The following is a 24367-nucleotide window of genomic DNA, read 5'->3' as shown; positions in this document are numbered from 1 at the left end:
TTATGCAAAAGTAATACCAAATTAAATGAAAAAAAAAAAAAACTGTGGCAACAATCCCTAAATGCTTAATTGCTATACAGTAAAAAGTGTCCTTAATCGGTGTGCTTTTAGTGTACCAAACTCCTATATTCTTCTGTATTCTCAGTAAATCGCTAGTTTTCTATAACATTACAAACGTAAGGAAATATCATCAGTTGGTTTGTTTGCACTAGTTTTATCGATATATTTTAACTGTAATGTGAAGCACTAATTTTTGTTCGTTTTAAGTTTCAACTTTGCTCTTTACTTTTCTCAGAAAAACGTTGTTTTTTAAAATTAATCTTCACACAAAGACACTCATCCTTCATGGTAATTAGCCATGAATCCATTTACCGGAATTACTTCTTCAGGTGAAATACCGAATCGATTACAATTGCTTGCAGTCCTTACAAAAGCATAAATGTGGAAAATAAGATAGTTATTTTTTTTTCACGTCTAGAAACCGAGGTAAGTATACATATAAAAAAATCCAAAGCAGGAACTTTGAAGCAGCATCCTAATTTCCCCTTCAAGGCAAGCCAATAATGAGGGTCATGTGGGCTTAAAACGTTAAAAAAGGGGGTTATCCTACTTGCAGAGGACGGTAGTCATCCCCCCTTGTAAAAACCTTCTCCTAGACTAATCTCTAGACTAATCCTAGACTAATCTCTCCGCTAATCACATGTTGTATTTACCCTGTTACAGAATATGCTTGATCTTTTTTTGACAGTGCCTCAAAACCTATATTGTATCTCTAAAGGAAATCGCAAATCAAGGATTCAGAGTGATAACATCTGATAGGTTACGACCCCCTCTCAATCCTTACACGAACACATTGAATATGTGTGTATGCCAGTTCCTTAAAGCAAACTTTTTTTTTTTTTTTTTCGCATGCCAACCGATTAGGGTCCGCGTAGCGCAGGTGCCGATCTCCTGATTCTCGGCCCTCGGCCGGGGTGCAATGCGTGGTTGGGGGCAAGCCATCCGACGCTTTCCGTGCTTTTCCCTAGATTTCTCTAGGTACCCATTTGAAGCTGGGTGGACTTTTGGCTTGTCTTACAGGGAAACGCCACTAACCCTCGTCCTATACCAAACGGTCGGCACCACCGAGATTCGAACCAGCGACCCTTCGCTCATGAGTTCGGCGCGTTAACCACTCGGCCACGGACGTTCCTTAAAGGCTGATTAAATAAAGAAAAATGTGTACCAATACCCTTCTATTGTTATCTTTTTATCTATAACATTATTATTATACCGTTTTACCTGTACCTTGTAGATTGATTAAATAATAATAAAAAAACAAGTTTTTCAACTGAGGGTAAGGAGTGACATTAAAACTTAAAACGAACAGAAACCAAAACTCTACTTAAAAAAAACTTTAGTGTAAAGAGCGAGGCGTTGAGGAGGGGACAACCCCTTTCATTCACGGAATAATAATGGTTTTCTCGTAGTTTTGATCTGACGATTTTGATAAAAAAAGGGGTGGGAGAGGAAGCCTAATGCCCTCCAATCATCGGTTTACTTAAAAGGCAACTAGAACTTTTAATTTTTTTACGAACGTTTTTATTAATAATAAATATACGTAACTTACGTAACGAACTTCTATAGATAGATAGATAAGTGTATTTCAAAAACCCGTGGGCATATACACAAAAATATAAATAAATAACAAATAAGCAAGGAAATTAACAACAGTACGAACACGCACAAAAAACAGAATTCAACGCAAAAAGTACCTAATCTAACTACAAAAGTAATTAATTATATAAAACTTTTTCTTCTTATTAAAGATTTATCTATATATACTCCCACTCGAAATATTGGGGTTGGGTTACTATTTTGTTGAATACCCGGAAGCATCAAATTAACCCCACGCAAATAAATTTCCCGTAAATCCAAGAGCACCGGGCATTTCCGGAGAAAATGATCCAAGTCTTCATCATCATCTTTACAAAAGGGACAAACATACCGCCTATCAGGACCAACTATCATTTTATTTTTGTCAAACGTTTTTTGCCTGTTCTGGATTGGAAGACAATTTGCCCTAAGCTGAATCCAACGACGTAGAATCATAGCCGGTAAGTTAAATTTAAAATAAACTTCCTCCCCAAAACTAGGTTTTGTCTGATTATAATGTTGCAGAGTTGTAGAATCAAAAACCAGCCCTTGCCAATGCTGAATTTCCCTGACTCTCTAATATAAATCGTACTTGGCTTTCTAAATTTGTTGGTACATCACAAGAGCAAAGACCATTATTCCATAAATAAGGCATTCCTACTTTTTCTAGTAATGATTTAATTTGGGATGGCCACGAGGTTTTTAAACCACATTTCAACATCTCTTCATATGCCGCTCTTACTAGTCTATCTTCATTACTCTTAGTTAACTTCAACCAGAATCTAAGCATTAAAATATACCTACTTAGCTTTAAAGAAAACAGGCCCATATCACCTTACATAATCTGTGAATGAGTTGTCTGATGCAGACCAAACACTCTTTTATAATACTGGAGCTGAAGGGACTCCAGTTGCTGCACCGTTTCTCCACCCCATATCTCTGCTCCATATTCTATCACGGGTAAAATTTTTGTGTTAAATATTCTTTTAGGCATTTTTAGGTTTTTGATCCCCATTATCGTCGGGTTTCTAAATATAGCTGACCTAGCCACCCTACCTCTCTTAATTATTTCATCAACATGACTCCTTAGGCTTCCATTTTCCGATAAGATAAAGCCTAAATATTTTATTCTTTTACTTATAAATAGTTCCTTATAATTAAATTTAAATGTATATTTTTCATCGTCCCCAACCTTACTTTTTTTTTAAAAATAACAACTTCGGTCTTTTCACTATTCAGCCTTAACTTTTTTATATGCAAATATTCTTCTATATTTGTACATTTCTATTACGTATGTGACGGGGTTCACCCCTCGTCAATACCTCGTTCTTTACAATAAAGCTTGAATTTTGGTCAATTCTTTAAGAATGACCCCTGAATCACAAAGGCCTTAGAATAAGTAGTTGAAATTACTAAAAATACTTAAGCGTAAAGAGCGAGGTATTGTGTATATACTTAATAGTTTCGGTTTGTTTTAGGTTTTAATGCTGCTCCTTACTTCCAGCTGAAGAAACTTTTTTTTTCATTTCCTTTCTCATTGTTTTTTTTTTTTAAATAATGCTAGAAAATCCTAGGGCCCCTTCATGGAAATTCTCTCGCCCATGATAAATTCCTCCATGGAAGAATTCTCCCATGTAACCCCCTTCCCCCGACTACCTCCCCCCTCAACGCGAAAAAGTCCCCCTTAAAACGTCTGTACACTTTCAAATAACCATTAGGCTACTATATGTAAACGATGTTCGAAGTTCGTAACTTGCAGCCCCTCCCCGAGGACTTTGGGGCATTAAGTCGTCCTGAATGACATTATTATTGGCTTTTTTGATTATACTGAACAGAATGGTTATCTAAAATTCTGACCGTGGGAGGGGGCCTAGGTTCCCTCCAATTTGTTAGGTCACTAAAAAGGATACTATAACTTTTAATTTCCGTTAGAATGAACCGCCTCGCGACATTCTAGGACCAACGGGTCGATCCGATCACCCCTGGGAAAAAAACAACATCAAATAAACACGCATCCGTGATCTGTCTTCTTGCAAATAATACAAAATTCCGCATTTTTGCAGATAGGAGCTTGAAACTTCTACAGTAGAGTTCTCTGATACCCTGAACTTGATGGTGTCATTTTTGAAGATTCTATGACTTTTGTGGGGGGGGATGTTTCCCCCTATTTTCTAAAATCAGGCAAATTTTATCAGGCTCATAACTTTCGATGGGTAAGACTAAACTTGATGAAACATATATATTTAAAATCAGCATAAAAACGCAATTCTTTTCATGTAACTATTGGTATCAAAATTTCATTTTTAGAGTTTTGGTTACTATTGAGCCCGGTCGCTCCTTACTATAGTTCGGTTACCACGAACTGTTTGATACACTATACTGTCAGAGAAGCCGTCAAAGCTTATGCATGGCAGAACTAAGCCGCCCGAGTATATTCACCATAATGCTGCAGGAAAAACCCCTACCCCCTCCTAGAAGTCCTTAAAACAGAACTCTGTTCAACATGAAACCACCACATGGGATGACCTTCAACCAGAGACAATCTCAATAGTACCTTTTCGTGGTTGTTTTAAGACAAGGTGCTATAAATATTTAAAAATGAAAGAAATTATAATTGACAAGGCTAGCAGCATACTGTTAGGTGACAGCACCTTGAAGCCTCATAAAAAGGGTTCGAGAATAATTCTTTGATAACACGCACATAAACTGGAAAAAAGAAGCAGAAAAAACAAACTTTGGTTGTTGGAGACTAACACGCACGTACAGTGTTGTTTTGAACTACAGAGTTTGGTTTGCACCCTTAGAAACGCTGGTTACCACATCGTTTGTTTGGATCAGACGCCACTTTAACATCAAAGTAAGTTGACGCACGAAGGGTTTTAATATTTTGTGCCAAAGATGAATGGGTATATTTATGATTTTTAAAGATGTGTTGGTAATATATATGGCAGTATATTATGGCAATATATATGGAAATATGCCATCTGTTGGCAACAAATGGCATATGGCAATATACTGCCTAGAAATTCCTGAAGTGGATCAATCAACATCAAATAATACGTATTTTATTGTTATTTTGTCTCGCAAGTGTATTTTTAATGCTTTGTTTGTATTTACTGATATCCAAACCAAGCAAAATCATTGTATCAAAAAGATTGTTGAAGAGAATCAGAGCCCATAAAATCAACCTGAAAAATTCTAACCCATAAAAACAACCAACGGAAAAACCCAACTCAGCAAGTTCAACCTAAGCAAATTTAAGCCCATGCCAACTTTGACCGCAAAAACTCTACCCAGCAAACCTCAAACCACAACGAAATTAACTCAAAGCAAAAGTCATTCAAGTTAGAATCACGGAAAAAACGTGTCATTACGACAACTTGTCAAAAGTGATCGATGGAAACAGCACTGGAGGCATGACATGGACAGAAAAAGTCTTTTAGAGGTATTTCGAGGCTTCTAAACAATGCTGGAAAAGTTGAAATACTTGTCAAGGACGTAAGAGACAGTGTTAATACCAGTTACATCGATGATAAAAATGTTATCAACGACATTACACTTATGTATTCCACAGTGATGCCATCGATGGCATTGATATTTACAATGTCAACGATGGTAATATTTGGGCTCAGTGTCTTTGTTGCCGTAGCATCATCATCCATATTATCAGAATTATCATCGCCGTGGTTTTCTGCGTCTTTATTATCGCCTTAAAAAAACTACGTCGTCGTTGGGATACTTGTATTAATACCCGTCATCTAGGCCTACAATCTGGATGATGCCATTATTTTAAAATCTACACTCCAGATAGATGGGAGCATTTTAAAGGTTTTTGGTTCTCGAGTGCTCACACTGTTACCTGCTTACGCTACCTTTCTACTTCTGGAACTTGATCCAAAGGTCTGTTATGACAATTTGTCCTTATATCTTGATGCTCTATGATGTGTTGATCTCTAATTTCACTAGGTATTGATATTTCCGTAACAAATTAGGTAGCATCTTGGCAAAAAAGAGGTCATGTTTTGAAAGTTGTATTCAAGCATGGATGAAGCTAGGGAAAAGGACAATACCGATCTTCACCCTAAAAAAGCTTTGCTCTCTTGAAAAATTTTCAAAAGTAAGTTTGAAGCCCCCTTTTTGACAGATTAAGGTATTTTAAATCTCCTAGTTGGCTGTTTACCTTCTAGAGAACATAAGGACCAGCTTTTCCGACATAAGGGGGGGGGATATGGCTTGAATGCAGTATCCAAATGTTGCAGTGGTCTGTTTTGCTCAATTTAAGCTGACTGGGGTTGATTGGAATGAGGTTAGATGACTGTGGCTGTGGAATGAATTGAAAAAGTTTCGCTTGTGATAGTTTAAGTCATGTGAGCTGTGTTACGTTCTCACTAGCCCCATTGTTTGATTGGAAACACACCTTGTATGCCACATTAAGATCATGGTACCATATTGTTTATGGTACCATCCACCAGAGTTTACATCCCTTGCGTGTCACGTTCACACTAGCCCCACTGCTTGATTGGACACACATTATATGCCCGATTAAGGTCGTGGTACCACATTGTTTACGGTACCATCCACCAGAGTTTCTCATTAAAAAAAAAATAATCTAGGACTACTATTCCTTAAATTTTGTTACTCAATGTATATATGATTCCAGTTTTAATAGATATAAATATATGCCAATTGAGTGAATCCCAGCTTGATGTATTCATAAGTATGGTCTCTAAGAATAGGAATTAAAACAAAGAAAAAAAGAGAAAAAATCTTTGAACTTTAAAGTCAAATGCTAAATAATTATTTCAGGACTCAATTTGGCAAAGTTCATTGTAAAGCTTACCTCTGCATAGATGTGCCAATTCACTAAAATGCAGGGGGGGGGGCAAGGATTTGTGAGACTTTTAATGAAGCTATAAAAAGGGTATATTATCAAAATAGTAGAGGTAAGTAAAATCAGCCCCTCAGCATTCGGTGTCAGTGCTTAAGCGCATTCGCTCAAAACACCCGAGCAAACACTAGGGTATTTCCCCCCTGAAGATGACTGGTACATCATTGTTAACAACACTTCATATTTTTTAGAATATTCTTCGTCGTCTGATGCATCAGCATAGCTGAATTGGCTTCGAAAACCAGTCAAACAGATAAAACATAGTCCACAACATATGTAACATGCTTTATTTGAAAGTGAAAGAAACACAAGATGACAGATCCCCCTCTTCCTGGAATAGATATAACCAATATAGATAATTAGACATAGCAGCAGGGTTTGGGCAGGGCATATCCGCAGCTTTCGCAGCCCTTGTGCAATGAATATGATTATTTGATTCCTGGAAGTACACAATGCTGCATATTGACTTTATATTATCCTATAATAACCATCTTTATGGGATTTGATTGAACCTGATGAATTCCTTTTTACACATGATATCATTACATTGGTTTTGCTTTGTTGCTAAAATTTTTCTAGTGTGGATAATTAAAAATGAGACAAGGAAATAGAGAGGGGGGATGGAGAATACCTGAAAGTTGTATGTATAAGGCCGCTGAAAAACTTATTTTTTTTGCTTCTGTCTCACTTTTCTTGAAATAAAAGAAGAACTAATTGTGTCTCTTCAAACTGAAAAATTATTCTAGTATAGCTATCTAGATGACTGTAAAATTAAATCAATCTAATTTTATGCACAGTACACAAAAGCAAAATTTATTCTAGAAATTCCTTTCTCTCAGGGGTCGGGATTCAAAAACTCAAAATCGAAAATAAAAAAAAAATATTGAAAACAAAAACGCAAAGTACAGAGAGAGGTATGGGCAGAAAGACCCTTTTTTCAGTCGCTACGTACCTGGTGTATATGGATAAGAGTTTGCTTTGATTTAAAAAAATGTTAACTTTTAACCAGTTTCTATTAAACATCATATTTAGATCTAGAGACTAGACCCCAATACTGTACCGGTTTATTTTTGGCAAAAGCAAAACAAAAAATTTGTAGTATTTTTTCAGACATTTTAATCTCTTGCTATTCAATAAACGGTAGTGGTTGCTTCCCTCCCCCCATCTGTGTGTTTTTACGATGCTTGACATTGTATTCAATGAAACCCATAGCTTAGATACCAATATACCAGATATGCAAACTCAATTTATATTTGGGACACAGTGCACGGTAACGATGCTAGCAGATGGAGACAGAAAACTGGTATTGGTATCTAATCGGTAACAGGAAACTGGTATTGGGATCTAAGCTGTGTATGCAAAAAAACTTGCGTTCTCGCCTATGGTGTTGTAGTACGATCTACGCGTCGGAGCATGGGCTTGGAGGAGGCGCCAAGTTCAGAGCTCTGTACCAAAAGCTTCTCATGGGCAAGGTAGGAGTTTTCATAATTGTATTGGTATTCGAATCCCATGTTCCAATTGGGTTCGAGTCCCAGTGTACCCAATTGTTCAGTTTGGGACGGGAGTCAGTGGGGTGACTCTGTAAGCTTAGCCAGAGTCGACCCAGCTTTAAATGGGTACCAAGAGAAATCTGGGGAAGGTAAACAGGAAGGGTGTGCGAAAGCACAGGATGGTTGGCCCCCAACTCCCCATTGCACTTTCTGGCTGAAGGGCCAAGAAACGGAGATCAGCACCGCCGGTAGAGACTGTAAAGTCTAATGCCGTATCCTTTACCTTTTTTTTATTAGTATCTAAGCTGTGATAAAACCTAATAATAATCACAGTATTATGCTTTTCAACACAGTTTTTGTTACAACAGTGAAGCAGCTTTGTTCGTGGTGTGCAGCAGAGCACAAAAGAAACTAAGTACTCAGATCGTTTGGCGAAGAAGGAAGAGAAACAACAGACAACGACTGCTTGCAATTACCTTGTAGCATTTAAATTAGACTTAGTTTGAAGGCCTTTATTAGGACAAAATTGAAACAATGGAAGCCAAAATCCATGTAAAAGCATTGATGCTGCTTTCTATCGTCATTTTAGCAGGCAAGGGCATCGTAGTGGAGTAGGGGGTAAAAACGCCCCCAAAATATTGAAATTCGAACAAGCTTGAATCAAATGTCCAAAATTATACTGAATATGAGAATAAATGGTGTAGTTATAGCAGAATCTCAGAGAGTCCAAAGCTTCAATCCAATTTTGATACCAATTCCCCTAGTAGAGAAAGTCCATATTTCAGAGGTACAGTTTATACATTGTGCGAAGTAAGTCTCACAGTGATATGTCTAGTTGTTAAATGTGGTTAAAGCTGGATCATAAGTCCAAGATTATACTGAATATTAGAAAAAACGGAGCAGTTATAGCAGAATCTCAAAGAGTCCAAAGCTTCAATCCAATTTTGATATCAATTCCCTTAGTAGAGAAGGTCCATAATTCAGTGGTACAATTTATACATTCTGAGAAGAAAGTCTCATAGAGATATGCCTAGTTATTAAATGTAGTTAAAGCTGAATCAAAAGTCCAAAATTATACAGAATAATAGAAAAAATGGAGTAGTTGCAGCAGAATCTCAGAGAGTCTAAAGCTGCAATCCGAATTTGATACCAGTTCCACTAGTAGAGAATGTCCAAAATTAAGAGGTACAATTTATACATTCTGCGAAGGAAGTCTCATAGTGATATGTCTAGTTATTAAATGTAGTTAAAGCTGAATCAAAATCCAAAATCGTCCCGCAAATTTGTTTCTGTCTGTTTCAGACCTAAAATAAGTTATTTGCTTACCGAATATATTGTTCTTGCATTGGTTTGACTTATTTTGTTTTTCATCTCTTTTCACCAAAGTCGAACAATTAGCAATTAAATAAATTAAGTAAATTATGGCCTTTTTTGCAATAGTTCAAGAACATATTTTCATCTCACTGCTTCTTAGAAATATTCTTAGCTTAGAATCGTTGATCTGAGCTAAAGTTTTCCAATGCGTTTTAAAATAAAAATAACATTTGAAGGTTTTACCCGCCCCGTTTTTAGTATGCAATTAAATAAAAGAAACAAGTTTTTTTTAACTGAAAGTGAGGAGCGATTTTAAAACTTAAAACGAACAAAAAATTAATCCGTATATGAAAGGGGCTGTTCCCCCCTCAACACCCCGCTCTTTACGCTAAAGTTCGACTCTTTCTCTCAACTCTACTTTTTAAAACAATAAAAAACTTTAGCGTACAGAGCTGGGCGTTGAGGGGGGAGCCGCCCCTTTCTTATACGGAGTAATTTCTGGTCGTTTTAAGTTTTAATGCTGCTCCTTACTTCCAGTTGAAAAAACTTTTCATATTTACTTTTTCATTGTTCTTTGAGAAGAATGCTAAAAAATCCTGCGCCCCCCTTCATAGAAATTTTCTTCCCCCATTACAAATTTCTCCATGGAAAGTTCCCCCGCATAGCACCCTTCCCTAACCCCTCCCCCACAACCAAAAAAAATCCCCCTGAAAGCGTCTGTACACTTCCCAATAACCATTACTATATGTAAACACTGGTTAAAGTTTGTAACTTGCAGCCCCTCCCACGGGTACTGTGGGGGAGTAAGTCGTCTCCAAAAACGAAGTTATTAGGTTTTTCAACTATGCTGAATAAAACGGCTATCTCAGAATTTTGATCCGGTGACTTTGGGAAAAATGAGTGTGGAAGGGAGCCTAGGTGCCCTCCAATGTTTTTGGTCACTTAAAAAGGGCACTAGAACTATTAATCTCCGATAGAATGATCCCTCTCACGACATTCTAGGACCACTGGGTTAATACGATCACCCCTGGCAAAAAAAAAAAACAAAAAAAAACAAACAAATAAACACGCATCCTTGATCTGTCTTGTGGCAAAAACTGCAAAATTCCACATTTTTATAGATAGGAGCTTGAACTTCTACTACAGGGTTCTCCGATACACTGAATCGGATGGTGTGATTTTCATTAAGATTCTATAACTTTTAAGGGGTGTTTCCCCCTATTTTCTAAATGATGCAAATTTTCTCAGGCTCGTAACTTTTGATGGGTAATTCTAAACTTAATGAAACTTACATATTTACAATCAGCATTAAAATGCAATTCTGTTGATGTAACTATTGTTATCAAATTTTTTTTTAGAGTTTCGGTTACTATTGAGCCAGCGCTCCTTACTACAACTTGTTACCACGAACTATTTGAAATTTGAAACAAATCAAAACTGTTCCGGCTTTTTCAGTTCCGTCTTAGATCCAAGCAGTTCAAACCTTTTGTTAGTATATAACATTATGACTTTATGAGGTCGTTTTCTAAAGGAAAAAATTAAAAAAAAGAAGAAAACTTTGCAATTTTCTAAATTCCAAGCATTTTCCCACTTCGCGGCATGCTGAGTCACTTTAAAAACGGAAACTGATAATCCTTAATCCCGAGACTGAAATTAAAAAAGAAAGAATTTTTTTTTTAATGAAATACATTGAAAACTAGAGCACAGAGATTGAATAACTGAGGACATGACAAACAACAGCTCATGACGCGAGATAGATATTAAAAGTGAATAATCTTAATAGACGCATAAAAACAAAATAAGGTCATTAAAGAGGATGCTTTCCGTGGCTAGGGGATATTTTTTTTTTTTTTTTGCTTAAAAGGAAAACTAAACCTCAAATTTATGTTTAAAAGAGCCCTTTCAGATATTCTAAGAGCTGGTTTTAAATAATTGTGGTGAAAAAAAAAAAAAATTAGAAGCATCCTTCACGAGAAAAATATGAATTTCTGTAGATAAGGTCTGGAAACTTGTTGTCTAGGACAGTCAGGAATTTCGAATTTATGAAGCAATTTCATCGGAATTACATGGCTCATGAGGGAATTCTCTTTTTGTAAAATTAGATATATTTGCAAATGGCTTCTGACAGATAAATTTAATGAACAGTGTACGTTATATATGTCTCAGTGCTTGTGTATATTGTTTCAAATCGCTCTTTTTTCTGTTTCGGTTTCTATTGACAATAATCACTTTTTACTTATCGTCCATTCATAGAAAACATTATTGGATCTAACTTGAACACGATTAGATAAAAAAAACAAGTTTTGTTTTTAAATGAAAGTAAGAAGCAACATTAAAACTTAAAACGAACACAAACTACTCCGTATATGAAAGGGGCTTTTCCTCCTCAACCCCCGCTCCTTACGCTAAAGTTTGACTCTTTCTCTTAACTCTATTTTTAAATCAGTATGAAACTTTAGCGTAAAGAGCGGGCGTTGAGGAGGAAAAGCCCCTTCCATATACGGAGTAGTTTCTGTTCGTTTTAAGTTTTAATTTTGCTCCTTACTTTCATTTAAAAAAACTTGTTTTTTATATTTAATTTCTGGACGTTTTCGAATTAATGCATGTTTTGATATTGGCTCTCCGCACATAAATAATCAAAACGCAATTTGCATATCAATTAATTGCAATTAATTGGAAGATTTTCAGAAAAAATGAGCGAGGGAGGAGGCCTGGTTGCCCTCCAATTTTTGATTACTTAAAAAAGCAACTAGAACTTTTAATTTTTTACAAAGGTTTTCATTGGTAAAAAATATACGTAACTTACGAATTAACTTACGTAACGAACTCCTATATTCTTATGTTTTTATTACGTTTATGATGGGGCTCAACCCTCGTCGATACCTCGCTCTTTACATTAAAGCTGAAATTTTGTCCCAATTCCTTAAGAATGACCTCTGAATCACAAAGGCCATAGAATTTAAATATTGTCACGTAACTTAGGTATGATGCGCAAATTAAAACATATTTTCCCCCCAAATGTTCTACGATTGTTATATTTTTCCCTGATTCACCCGTACATTTTGTATTGCTCGTCGATTTGGCTTGGTACTTTCCCTTCAATAGTTCATCCAATCCGTGTGATCCAGAATAATGCTGTCCGAGTTTTTTGTGGTGTTGGGAATCAGGAGTCTTTGAGGTCTGTGTATAGAGATTTAAATATAATGCCTGCAGCTGGATTACGTGATTTTTATACGTTGATTTTTATATATAGGTATTACAGAGGTAGCCTTCCCGATTGTTTTACAGGAATATTTTGTGAGAGGTCTGATGTTCACCACCACAATAAACGGATACTAGGTAATACTGAGGTTCCTCGATTAGTTTCAAGTAGGTCTTCTTTTTCACTTATTTACAGAGCTTCAAAACTTTGGAATAAACTGAGTATAGATATCAAGGAAATAGGTAGCCTTGACCAATTTAAGTCTGATTTACGTGTGGAGTTGCTCGGTAGGTATGCTTTTGAAACTGATTAACTAATATAAATTTTACATAGCTTATTCATTTGTAATATTTATGTATTTTTTTTTGTTTTTTGCTGTTGTCTTGGGGTCATGCAAGGGAGTGTATTGTTTATGTTTTTTTGTTTTTTGTTGATCTCGGTATATGGTCTCATTCTCCATAACTTCTTATTCTCCATATTGTCTCTTTTTTTCTTTGAATTTAGCACAGCCTCGCAAGCTTCGTTTATTTTGTGCTATTGATTAAGAAATGTTTTTTTTTTAATAAAATTGTTCTACTACTAAAAAAAAAATAGTTGAAATTACTAAAAATGTTTTACCGTAAAGAGTGAGGTATAACGAGGAGGTAATCCCCTCATATGCGTAATAATTTTTGTTCGTTTTAAGTTTTAATACTGCTCCTTACTTTCAGTTGAATAAACTTTTATATTTATTTTTTCATTGTTTTTTCAAATAATGCTAGAAAGTCCTGCGCTCTCTTCATTGAAATTCTCTTCCCCCATGAGAAATTTCTCCATGGAAATATCCTCCCACGTAACCCCCTCCCCCTCAATTCTCCCAATAAACCGAAAAAATCCCCCTGTTTACGTCTGTACACTTTTCCGTAACCATTACTATACGTAAACACAGGTTAAAGTTTGTAACTTGCAGCCCCTCCCACGGGGACTGCGGGGGAGTAAGTCGTCCCTAAAGACATAGTTATTTGGTTTTTCGATTATGGTAAATAAAATGGCTATCTCAGAATTTTGATCTGGTGACTTTGGGGAAAATATGAGCGTGGGAGGGGGCCTAGGGGCCTTCCCATTTTTTGATCACTTAAAAAGGGCACTAGAACTTTTAATTTCCTTTAGAATGAGCCCTCTTGCGACTTTCTAGGACCACGGAGTCGATACGATCACCCCTGGAAAACAAAAAAAAAACAAAAAAAAAACAAATAAACACGTATCCGTGATTTGTCTTCTGGCAAAAAATACGAAATTACACATTTTTGTAGATAGGAGCTTGAAACTACTACAATAGGGTTGTCTGATACGCTGAATTTGATGGTGTGATTTTCGTTAAGATTGTATGACTTTTAAGGGGGTGTTTCCCCCTATTTTCTAAAATGAGGCAAATTTTCTCAGGCTCGTAACTTTTGATGGGTATAACTGATCTAGATGAAACTTATATATTTAAAATCAGCATTAAAATTCATTTCTTTTGATGTAACTATTGGTATCAAAATTCCATTTTTTAGAATTTCGGTTACTATTGAGCTGGGTCGCTCCTTACAGTTTGTTACCACGAACTGTTTGACTAACTCTAGGCTCAAACGGGAGCAACGCCTGTTTGTCACTTGCATTTTGTTGCCAAATTAAGCGATTTTTTTTTGCTTTGTTATGTAATTGATTTAGTTGAAAAATTCATTTTTATCGGGCATCTAGGCAATTTTTTCCTACACAACATAAACATCCGTGTAAATCAATGGCTAGTTTTTTTTCATCTTATATAAATTTGGCCTACTGCAATAATTTTTGCTGTTGGTGTAAACCTAGGGTAACTTGACCGTAATCACAAAATGAGGGACCAAAGATTGTTTAAATCGGTCCTCTCTAACCCATGGGGAAATATGATATTGGAACAAAATATCTCTTAACAAAGGCAAATTTTGAACATTTTATAAAGGAAATAAAAAGTATCAAGGACAGTGAAACTTAAATTGGATTATTTGAATCGGTTAAGAGGAAGCTTATACAACTGAATATCTGCAAAATTTAAAAAGATTGCGATTTTAAATTTTAATGAAAAAATCACACGCAGTTATGGAGCTTATGGTAGCAGCAGGCGAAAAAAAAAGAAAAAAAAAAAAAAAAAAAAGAAACCAGGACCTGAACCAGGAAGGTTCAAAAAAGTTTTTTATTGTATTTGGGAATAAGCAGATTTTTAACATTTGAATTCTTATGGACGAATAGCGTTGTCAAATTTAGCTAACTACTTTTGCCATTTACTTTCATGGCTCAACGCGGTAACATTTGTAAAAAAAAAATTGATTTTGCCCCAACTCATATTTTTGGAACAAACAAAAGAAAAACCTTAGGAAGTCTTAGTTTTCAGGGGGGCCAAAAGCGTTTTCGTTTTAAGCTTCTTTACGCTTCACGGAAATGGTGGTTTTATACAGATAAAGTACTTTTTGCTTCTTTTGATTCCAATTATGCAAAGGAAAGCGCTGATTTAAAGAAGCTTTTTCAAAATTCATTCAAGCAAACTTCCTGATCCAGCTTAAGAGGGAGGTTACTGTATCCGTCTTATTGAATAAGCAAAAAGTTCTCGTCTTCCTATGACTAGTTTTTCTTCTTATGTCTATAGCCTATTAAGAGGATTAGAAGCAAAGCAGGTTCTGAAGAGCTGTTACCTGTATCTGATCTCAACACGGAAATGTTGATGGATTCATTTTGTTGAAACCAGTCATCAAAGTATTAGGCAAATTTATTGTTGTCTGACCCAAAGCAGGTCTTTACAAGCAAGCCAACCTATTGATTATTTATATACAAAAAACCAAAAAAATATCAGGTGCTTATTTCTTATACCCATCACACTCAAAAAGTGGAATTAGATTAATCCTAATGAAATATACCTAAGTATGATGAAAGTAAATATCTTAGTAACAAAATTATAGAGGAAATTATGGAAATCAGCCCCTCCCCTCCATAACGTATTATATTGAATGGTTTATAGACTAACGAAAATACCAACTAAAATCAGTGTTGCCAGAAGGTGAAACAAAATACATGCCAGACCCCTTGAAAAACGCACAAAACATACTCCCAAGTCTTTGAAAACCAAGACTGCCATCATTGTCAGTTCCTATAGTGCTAAAATTGCCTAATTTTGTGTTTCATAACAATCTTTGGTGCTAAAGCAAAAAAAAAATTGCGTGTTATGGCCACGTTTATGGCCCGTTAATTGTAGTTGGATTAGTTTAAGTTCATATTTTTGTGTCCGGTTATTTCAAAACACCAATCTTTCAAAACAAACATGGCAAAAAGGTAGTTAAATCAAACTTTGCACAAATCTTCCGAAACAAATACGTAAAAATGCGGTTAACATTTTTGTTAATTCCCCTGCCTTTTTAAAAATCCTCAACATTTCGTCCATGACAAAAATAAAAAATTGTATCACGAAAGTGCTACAAATTGAAGCACGTGCCACAGTACTACACATAATGAAATAGTCCTAAACTAGTTCGTTCGTGCTGAAGTCAGACATAGTTTACCCTTAATTTAACTCTACTTTTACCCTGCTTTCTTACCCTTGGTTAATCCTACTCCGCTGTCATGGAGAAACAACCATTTTGCGTGATCCAACAAATTTCTTCTGTTTATAGCCGCCGATTTATGCGTCATAGTGGTTAAACAGCTGAGAACTCTTTATATTAACTTCTACAACTTAATTTAGCTTATTTCTATGGATACCATGGTCTATACTAGTGATAAACAAAGGTCGTAGACATAAAATATCTTTGGTTTATTATTACCACATAAAAATTTCTAGTAAATATTATTTGGTACAGTTGCAACACATTATTTACAAAATAACTTTATGATAGAAATAAGGCCTGAAAAAGAAAGGTGAGTCTAGTCAAGCAAAAACGTACTAGTAACATAGTCAAATGAAATCCTATTGATAATTTTGATTGAATGCAAAATTTTAAAGTCTCCCTAGAGATTTTTCAGACTAGAAGTGATTGTTATTTATTTTAGATAAGTGTTTTAAATACTTGTCTAAAAAATATCACTATAAAGAGTACCAGTATTGCATTTCCGCTAATGTATAAACAGAAAGTTTTCAATGTTTAAAACAGTTTTTCCAGAAAAAAGATCAAAAATGGGATTTTTAAAGGCAAAATGAAAACACTGAAGAAAACATAGAAAGCGAATATTTCGAGAGTACAGTTGTTCGTTAATATCTGTCGGTGGTAGTTCATTTGTTTGGATTTTTTGCAAATCTTGGATATTGGCGAATAACTTAATTTATTGTTTGTAAGGTATTCAATTTTAATTCTTTGAATTTTTGTTCTTTTATTGAATTTTATTGAATTTTTTGGCGTTTTTTAATGGTTTTGCTGTACTTTCCGGGCTTGTTTTTCGGTTTTTGTTTTTACCTTGATCAGATTATTTTGATCATGTTGAAGAAGAGACGCAGTTATTCTCTCGAGATATTCACTTTCTGTGTTTTCTTCAGTATTTTCATTTGACCTTTAAAAAAGCCCATTTATGACCTTTTTCTTTCTTTATGTTATTAAATAAAAAAAACTAGTTTTTTTAACTGAAAGTAAGGAGCGACATTAAAACTTAAAACGAACAGAAATTACTCCGTATATGAAATGGGTTGTCCCCTCCGCAGTCCCTCGCTCTTTACGCTAAAGTTTGACTCTTTGCCACAATTCTACTTTTTAAAACAATTAAAAACTTTAGCGTAAAGAGCGTGGGACTGCGGAGGGGACAACCCATTTCATATACGGAGTAATTTCTGTTCGTTTTAAGTTTTAATGTCGCTCCTTACTTTCAGTTAAAAAAACTAGTTTTTTTATTTAATTTCTGAACGTTTTTGAATTAATGCATGTTTGATTTTGGCTCTCCGCACATAAATTATTGAAATGAAATTAGTATATTAATTTTTTTTTTGGCTAAATGGCTTTCTCTTAGTTTTGATCAGACGATTTTGAGAAATAAGGGGTGGGGAAGGAGGCCTAGCTGCCCTCCAATTTTTGGGTTACTTAAAAAGGCTACTAGAACTTTTAATATTCAACGAACGTTTTTATTAGTAAAAAATATACGTAATTTAAGAATTAACTTACGTAACAAACTTTTATATTCTTATATTTTTATTATGTGTACGAGGGGGTTTGTACCCTCGTTAATACCTCGCTCTTTACACTAAATCGTAAGTTTTGTCCCAATTCTTTAAGAATGACCCCTGAATCAAAAAGGCCGTAGAATAAATAGTTGAAATCACTAAAAATATTTTAGCATCAAGAGCGAGGTATCTATCTCCTCCTAAATACCTCGCTCTTTATGCTGAAGTATTTTTAGAACCCCTCATATGCGTAATAATCTCTATTCGTTTTAAATTTCAATGCTATTCCTTACTTTCATTTGAAAAAACGTTTTCATGTTTATTTTTTCATTGTTTTTTTTATAGTAATGCTAGAAAATCCTGCGCCCTTTTCATTGAATTTTCTTCCCCCGTGACATATTCCTCAAAGGAAAGATCCTCCCACAAAGCCCTCTCCCATCAACCCCACCCCCCCAAACCAAAAAATCCCCATGAAAACGTCTGTAAACTTCCCAATAACCATTACTATATGTAAACACTGGTCAAAGTTTGTAACTTGCAGCCCCTCCCTCAGGGATTGTGGGGGAGTACTTATCATTATGATTTGGGCTGCCGTCGATTATTACTACGAAACCGTCCCGAACCGTGTACGGAACCGTGTACGAACCGTGTACACGGTGTACGGTGCACTGTACCAAAACCGTGTACGGTTTGAAGCTTTGCAAAAACAGGCTAAAAAATATTTTCATTTTTCCTAAATTATATTTACCTAGGAGCAAAGTTTTTCACACAACATGTATAAAAAAAATGTAGCGTATATATTTTTTTGTGAGGATCGAAAAAAGCTACCCACAGCATAATATTTGGAGTCTTTTTGTATTCCTCCTCCTCCCAGCAAGACTTTCCTAGAAGTTTCAATTCAAAGCCCCAGCAGCGAGACAAAACAGGATAGACTTGCCAAGACTGGGCACAAAATTAATCACAATTTTATCGGAACCCACATAATGAGACCAATCCTATCGTAGGATTGGTTCAGCTACCGATGGAATAACCTCACACGATTGTTTAGAGTTTACGGACATAACCAATTATTATACAGGATTAAGTGATTTTGAGAAGGAAATTTAAAAATTTTTCCCGAAAAAAAATCAGAGTAAGCAGGCTTCTGCTTAAGCAACGAAATAATTTCATATTAACAAAAATACAGGCTAGCTTTATGAAAAATCAAGGAGTTCGAGTTAAAATTTTTTTTTTCAAAGTTTCATATTCGGGGGGGAAAGTTAATTTTTAAAAGCAACAGATTTTCTTTCCTCGTTTCTCTTATTTTTCTTGATGTTCTCAAATCTAATTTCCCTATATTTTTTTAGGGGAAATATATTTCCCTATAAAATTATATTTCCCCTTATAAATATATATTATATATTTTTGAACAAAGCATGAGAAGATACAGTTAGTGCACGGTCGTTGTAGTGGGGGCTCTAATTCTCAAAGGTATGCATTGAGGTAGTTACAGATTTACGTGAATAGGAGGAAGGGGCTTATATACTCTGACTGGCAAAATCTCAAGACGTCCCCTATAATGTCTTTTATTTTCCTTGGGATTTAGACATTTTGGTAATATTTTTCAAACTCTTTCTTGCCCCCCCCCCAAAAAAAAATCATTGTTCTACGTACATATCTGTTGTAGATATGGGAAGAAATACGACTAACAATTTCATGAGCCGTTTTTTTGCTTTGTACTTGCAAAAAAAACCGACTTCATGTACTAAAGGACCCTCTATTCTCTCAGGGGATCTATGGCTATTTAGTAGGAGCGTCATTTCCACGAAAACATTGGGGTCACACCTTCCACCTGAGACAAATTTCTTCAAAAAATATACCAAACCGGAAAATTTCACAAATAGAACGTGTAAGTAAGGTTTTCAGCAGCCTTGGCCCCTTCCAGAAAAATGCTGGTCTTTTAAAAACCTTCCATTGTAAGGTAGGAGAGAAAAATGCAATCCGAAGTCAGGTTTCAGATTCCTTATATTTGTTTGTTGCATGTCCAATAGCCTACCCTGCAGTACAAATATTTGCATCAATGTTTCTCTTGTTTCAGTAGTTTTTTCCCGGTAACGTAAGACAGATGAATAACCACATCATTAGTTGCAATATTAAGGATAGAATTTATACTGTTATAATTACCAAAGGAACTACTACCCGAAGAAACCGCAACTTTAAATAAACCCTTCCTGGTTTGTTGTTATGTTAGAAATAGTTCTATGAATCCTTTCACCAACCTGTTGATCATAATTACTTTTTGAAGCGTCTTCAACTCTACCAAAAGATCAATCATTAAATTAATGGGTTGGCGGTAATCAGAGTATTGATTAAAAAGCTCATCAAACCATTCATGGTAATGAATGGTACATAAAGAACAAACCATGTCAATAAAAACAGAATGGTACAAAACACAATTTTGACACTTTTTATTCGGTTCCAAATTATATAAAACTTAATGATTTGAATTTAACCATCAAAAGTTATAGGCATAAGAATATCTGCCTAATCTTAGGAAGAGTTGTGACTTTTTATGAAAAGTTAATAAGAAAACAAGAAAAATAAATAAGAAAAGTTAAAAAAAAAAATAAGAAAAGTTAATAAAAAGTTAAAGCAAATAATTACAGCTTAAAACGATAACAAACTATTAATATACATGAGAGAGGTTACCACCACCCTCTGCCCTCACTCTTCGTGCTAAATTTTGATCACAGTTCTCCTCAAAAAATTTTCGAGTCAAAAAAATATGGTCAGTTTGCAACAGAAAGTTGTGGTAAAGTTCTAGTTGAGAGGCCTCTTGTTATCTGAGAAAGTTATTGAATTAGGTGAAAGAAATTTTCCAGAATAAATTCTGGTGCTAAAATATACCCCAAAAAGTTGATATTAAGTTACTATCTCTATCCTTTCGTTATGTCTAGGGCTTAAAAGATCGTAAGAACACAAGTCTATAATCAATCTAAATTCTAAAAAAAATATTTTACCTCTAGTTTTTGAAAATTCACTCCTATTATTTCAGCATGATCACCAGCTATACCTAGCTATTTCTCCTAATTTAAGAAATATATTCCTAATTCTTTAACACCTCATAAGTCAGGTACGAGAAAAGGCATGTCGGATAAAACACTTTCATGCGCCTCATTTGAGCAGTAAATATTTTTTTTACAAGTTTTCACTCTTGTAACACAATGATTAAAAATGTAATTAAAGATCGATGCCCTGTGGAGAGGAAGCATTAGGGGTAGGTACTTCATAATACCTCCTCAGTGGGTCATCGAGGGTCTGGTTTCATTAATCTTCTACAACTACTTTCTCTCTCTATAACGAGAGAGAGAGGAGAGAGAGAGAGAGAGAGAGAGAGAGAGAGAGAGAGAGAGAGAGAGAGAGAGAGAGAGAGAGAGAGAGAGAGGGACTGACCTTCATCTATGATATGATCCTTTTCGCTTCCTGTCGCTGCTTCTATCTTAGGCTCATCCTCATCTCCAAGGTATATTCCACTTGTATCACCATTGTCTAACTGAATTATAGGATCTGTTACTATTTCAGCTTTGGGCAAGCTACACTTCAAACCGTTGATTACTGGTAGAGAAGGGGGAACTAAGGTACCGTTACTTTTTGGTTGCAGATGTGACGGTGAGAAATAACTGCCTTTGCTTTGTTTTATATGAGGATTATTTACCTCCATATTAACAATTTTCATGAATTGCATCTGTGAAGCCAGCTTGTGAAGCTCCTCCTGAGATTAAAGATGTTAAATGAGGTAAATTAATTACTATGCGTTTTTGTATAACTACTGAAAGATTGGAATTGAGAAATTTGATTTGGTTATACTGAAGACGGAAAAATTAATACTAGCACTTTTCGTTTTAGTCCCGGATAGATAGAAAGATGGATAGATAAAGGTAGATAGACTAAATAAAAAAGAATACATATAAAACAGGACTGCGGCAACAAATCAAATAGCAGAATAATCGACACTCCTTACATATCAAAATAGATTCAAAAAATATATACACAATTAAATAAAAAAAGAAAACAAGTCACACACATTGCACAATATTTTCAGAGCTCTCACCCCTCCTGTTCCTTACAAAAACTTCCTCTATTTGTTATTCCCAATTCTTTATATTCATGTTATCTTTTTATTGTCCTATAGTCATTTGACCCCATTGCTGAAACGGGCAATGACCCCCATTTCTAGGAAATAAATTATTATTTCCTTTAGGCCTGTAATTCCAGGCAAAAGGGCTATAAAGTAAAGCAGACCCTCGTCAGTTTCTCCGCACAGGGATATCAGCAAGGACAATCTAGATATTTATTTATCTATGCCTATGATGAAAATTTACCCTCCCTAATATTTATCACTTTATCTTATCGCTATTTATGCCCACTCTAAGTAAATATCATATTCCCAAACCTCCTTCCAATGTCGTTAAACTCCAAAGGACGTGGGGGCAGCGACTCCACAGTGCAATTTCTGAATATCGTGATCTTCCAACGTCTGGAATTTAGCGTTTTACTCTATCTAACAATTAGCACGGTTAAAGATGATATATTAGTTTCAGCTGCATCCTTAAAAAATAAAAATAAAAAACAAAAGCAAAAAAAAAGGTTGCACCATGAGAGTTGTGAGTTCTGATGTAGAAAAGTTTCAATTAAGATTCAAAATAAGAATTTAGTGCTAAATAGTTATTAATATAAATTTAAAGTAGCAATAGCTGACGCAAAAGGGTCCATTCAGATTGACAATCTAGGATGCCCAATTCCAGGAAACCCTCCAAAAATACCCTTATCTTTTTGAGAATATTGTTCTAAACAGGTAGTTTCTCCTGTTCAAGCGACTATTTATGGGCTGCTAACAACTTAATAGTTCTTATGAAATTATTGCATAAGCCCAAAAAATATTGGGCTTATGCAATATAAAACTATAAATAAGCGAACGTTAAAAAAACTGATATACCCTTAAGTATATTAAGGATAAGAGCCTGAGAGTTTTCAAAACTTTTTTCAACCTTCTTAGAAAACCTCTCAAGTATAAATTAAGTGCATTTGTCTCTTCACCATCACCCATTCCATTTGTTCGTCGATTTCGTTGTCTTGTCTACTTTTGCTAATACACCACTTTTGTGTGTGCATGGGCTATAAATAAATAAATGAAATAGGCGAAATATTTATTTTTAGGTTTAAAATCCTAACGCGGGGCCATCCAATCACCACCACTTGGTGTGCATCTACGAGCATTACTAGCTCCAACCCGCATTGAAGATTTACATTACGATATGCCTGTTCGTGCGGCACATCGCACGAATCATCCCATAGATGGCGCACTTCCACCACGTGCGCATGATTTTTGAAATTTGGTAACACTTTGGGTTTAAATATAGTTTAAAAAATTTCCTGGTATTATCTAAAAACGGTCAGGAATTAAATAAAAAAAAAATTCAACTGAAAGTAAGGACCAACATCAAAACTTAAAACGAACAGAAATTATTACGCATATGAAAGGAGTTGTCCCCTTCCACAAGATCTTGCTCTTTGCGCTAAGGTTTTGATTTTTTGTCTTAATTCTTTAAGAACGATTCTTGAAACACAATGGCTGTTTAATTTGAATAATAAGCTTGGTTTTAAAATTCTTATAAAAAACAATTTTAGCACAAAGAGCCTTAGCACAAGCACATAAAAGAATTACGTGCTACCGAAAAAACAAGTCTGTATTCAACCATTTTTTCCGTGATGTTTCAATTGTGATCATTGTTAAAAAAAAACAAATAAAATCGTTCATATGCGTTAACAGTAAACCACATAAAAAGATTAATGAGTTTTGAAAGTCACGCACGACGACGTCATTCATTTTTAGAATTGTCTTGCAAATAATGGTTTCAATATATTTCTAGTCATGAACATTAAAGAATTTAAATTTGAGTAATATAGGCTAATTCAAATGTTTTATTCAAATATTCTAGGCGTAAGATAGGAAAACACTTTTGGAGTACAAGTCAGAATTTGATATATAAAAATTCTGCATAAAAAAAGTCATTACAGTATCACCAAGAACCATACAGAGGGAAGGGAACAGCTGGAGGGAAAAAATGCTGCTCGAAACACCAATCATTTTCAGCAAAACGCAGATGACGCTTTAGTCTTTGGAAGGTTTGGGAGGCGTAGCACCACTCCTGTTTGCAGTAATTCCTGTTCGTTTTTAATATAACCTGACTATTTATTTTAATTTCTATCTATTTTAGGCTTCATTTATGCATACATGCCAATATCTGTCATCTTAATGTTTGGTGTAATCATTCCTTTGAATTTTTATTCGTTAGAAATTTGAATTATTCCGTGACTTTCTTTCACTGGTTTCAGTATGGCTCTTTACTTTTATTTGAAAACCGTTTCTTTATTTGAAAACATATATATATATATATATATATATATATAATATATATATATATATATATATATATATATATATATATATATATATATATATATATATATATATATATATATATATATATATATATATATATATATATATATATATCGTGCCAAGAGCCCGACAGCTTCGCCGCCAGGTCCCGGGACCGGACACGTGGCAGGCTTCTATACAAGGATTCTCACTGTCGCTTGTCTTCTGTCGCTGAGCCTTTTCTTGATGACATGGCGTCCAAATGGACCTTAAATTAGAAGTA

General features: G+C 35.0%; 1 protein-coding gene across 1 annotated transcript in view; it reads right to left on the bottom strand.

The window, feature by feature from the left end:
* The window catches only part of LOC136031682 (uncharacterized), an 82099-nt gene extending 60686 nt beyond the window's left edge, over positions 1 to 21413 (bottom strand). Inside the window, exon 1 of the mRNA XM_065711360.1 lies at positions 21096 to 21413. Within this exon, the coding sequence (XP_065567432.1) occupies positions 21096 to 21387 (292 nt within the window). The 5' untranslated portion in view covers positions 21388 to 21413. The remainder of the gene's footprint in view (positions 1 to 21095) is intronic.
* Positions 21414 to 24367: the final 2954 nt, after the last annotated feature.

This window comes from Artemia franciscana, chromosome 10 (genome assembly GCF_032884065.1).
Source record: "Artemia franciscana chromosome 10, ASM3288406v1, whole genome shotgun sequence".
NCBI classification, from domain to species: Eukaryota; Metazoa; Arthropoda; class Branchiopoda; order Anostraca; family Artemiidae; genus Artemia; species Artemia franciscana.
The sequence above is the reverse complement of the archived record's forward strand: the minus strand, read 5'-3'. Positions and strand labels throughout refer to the sequence as shown.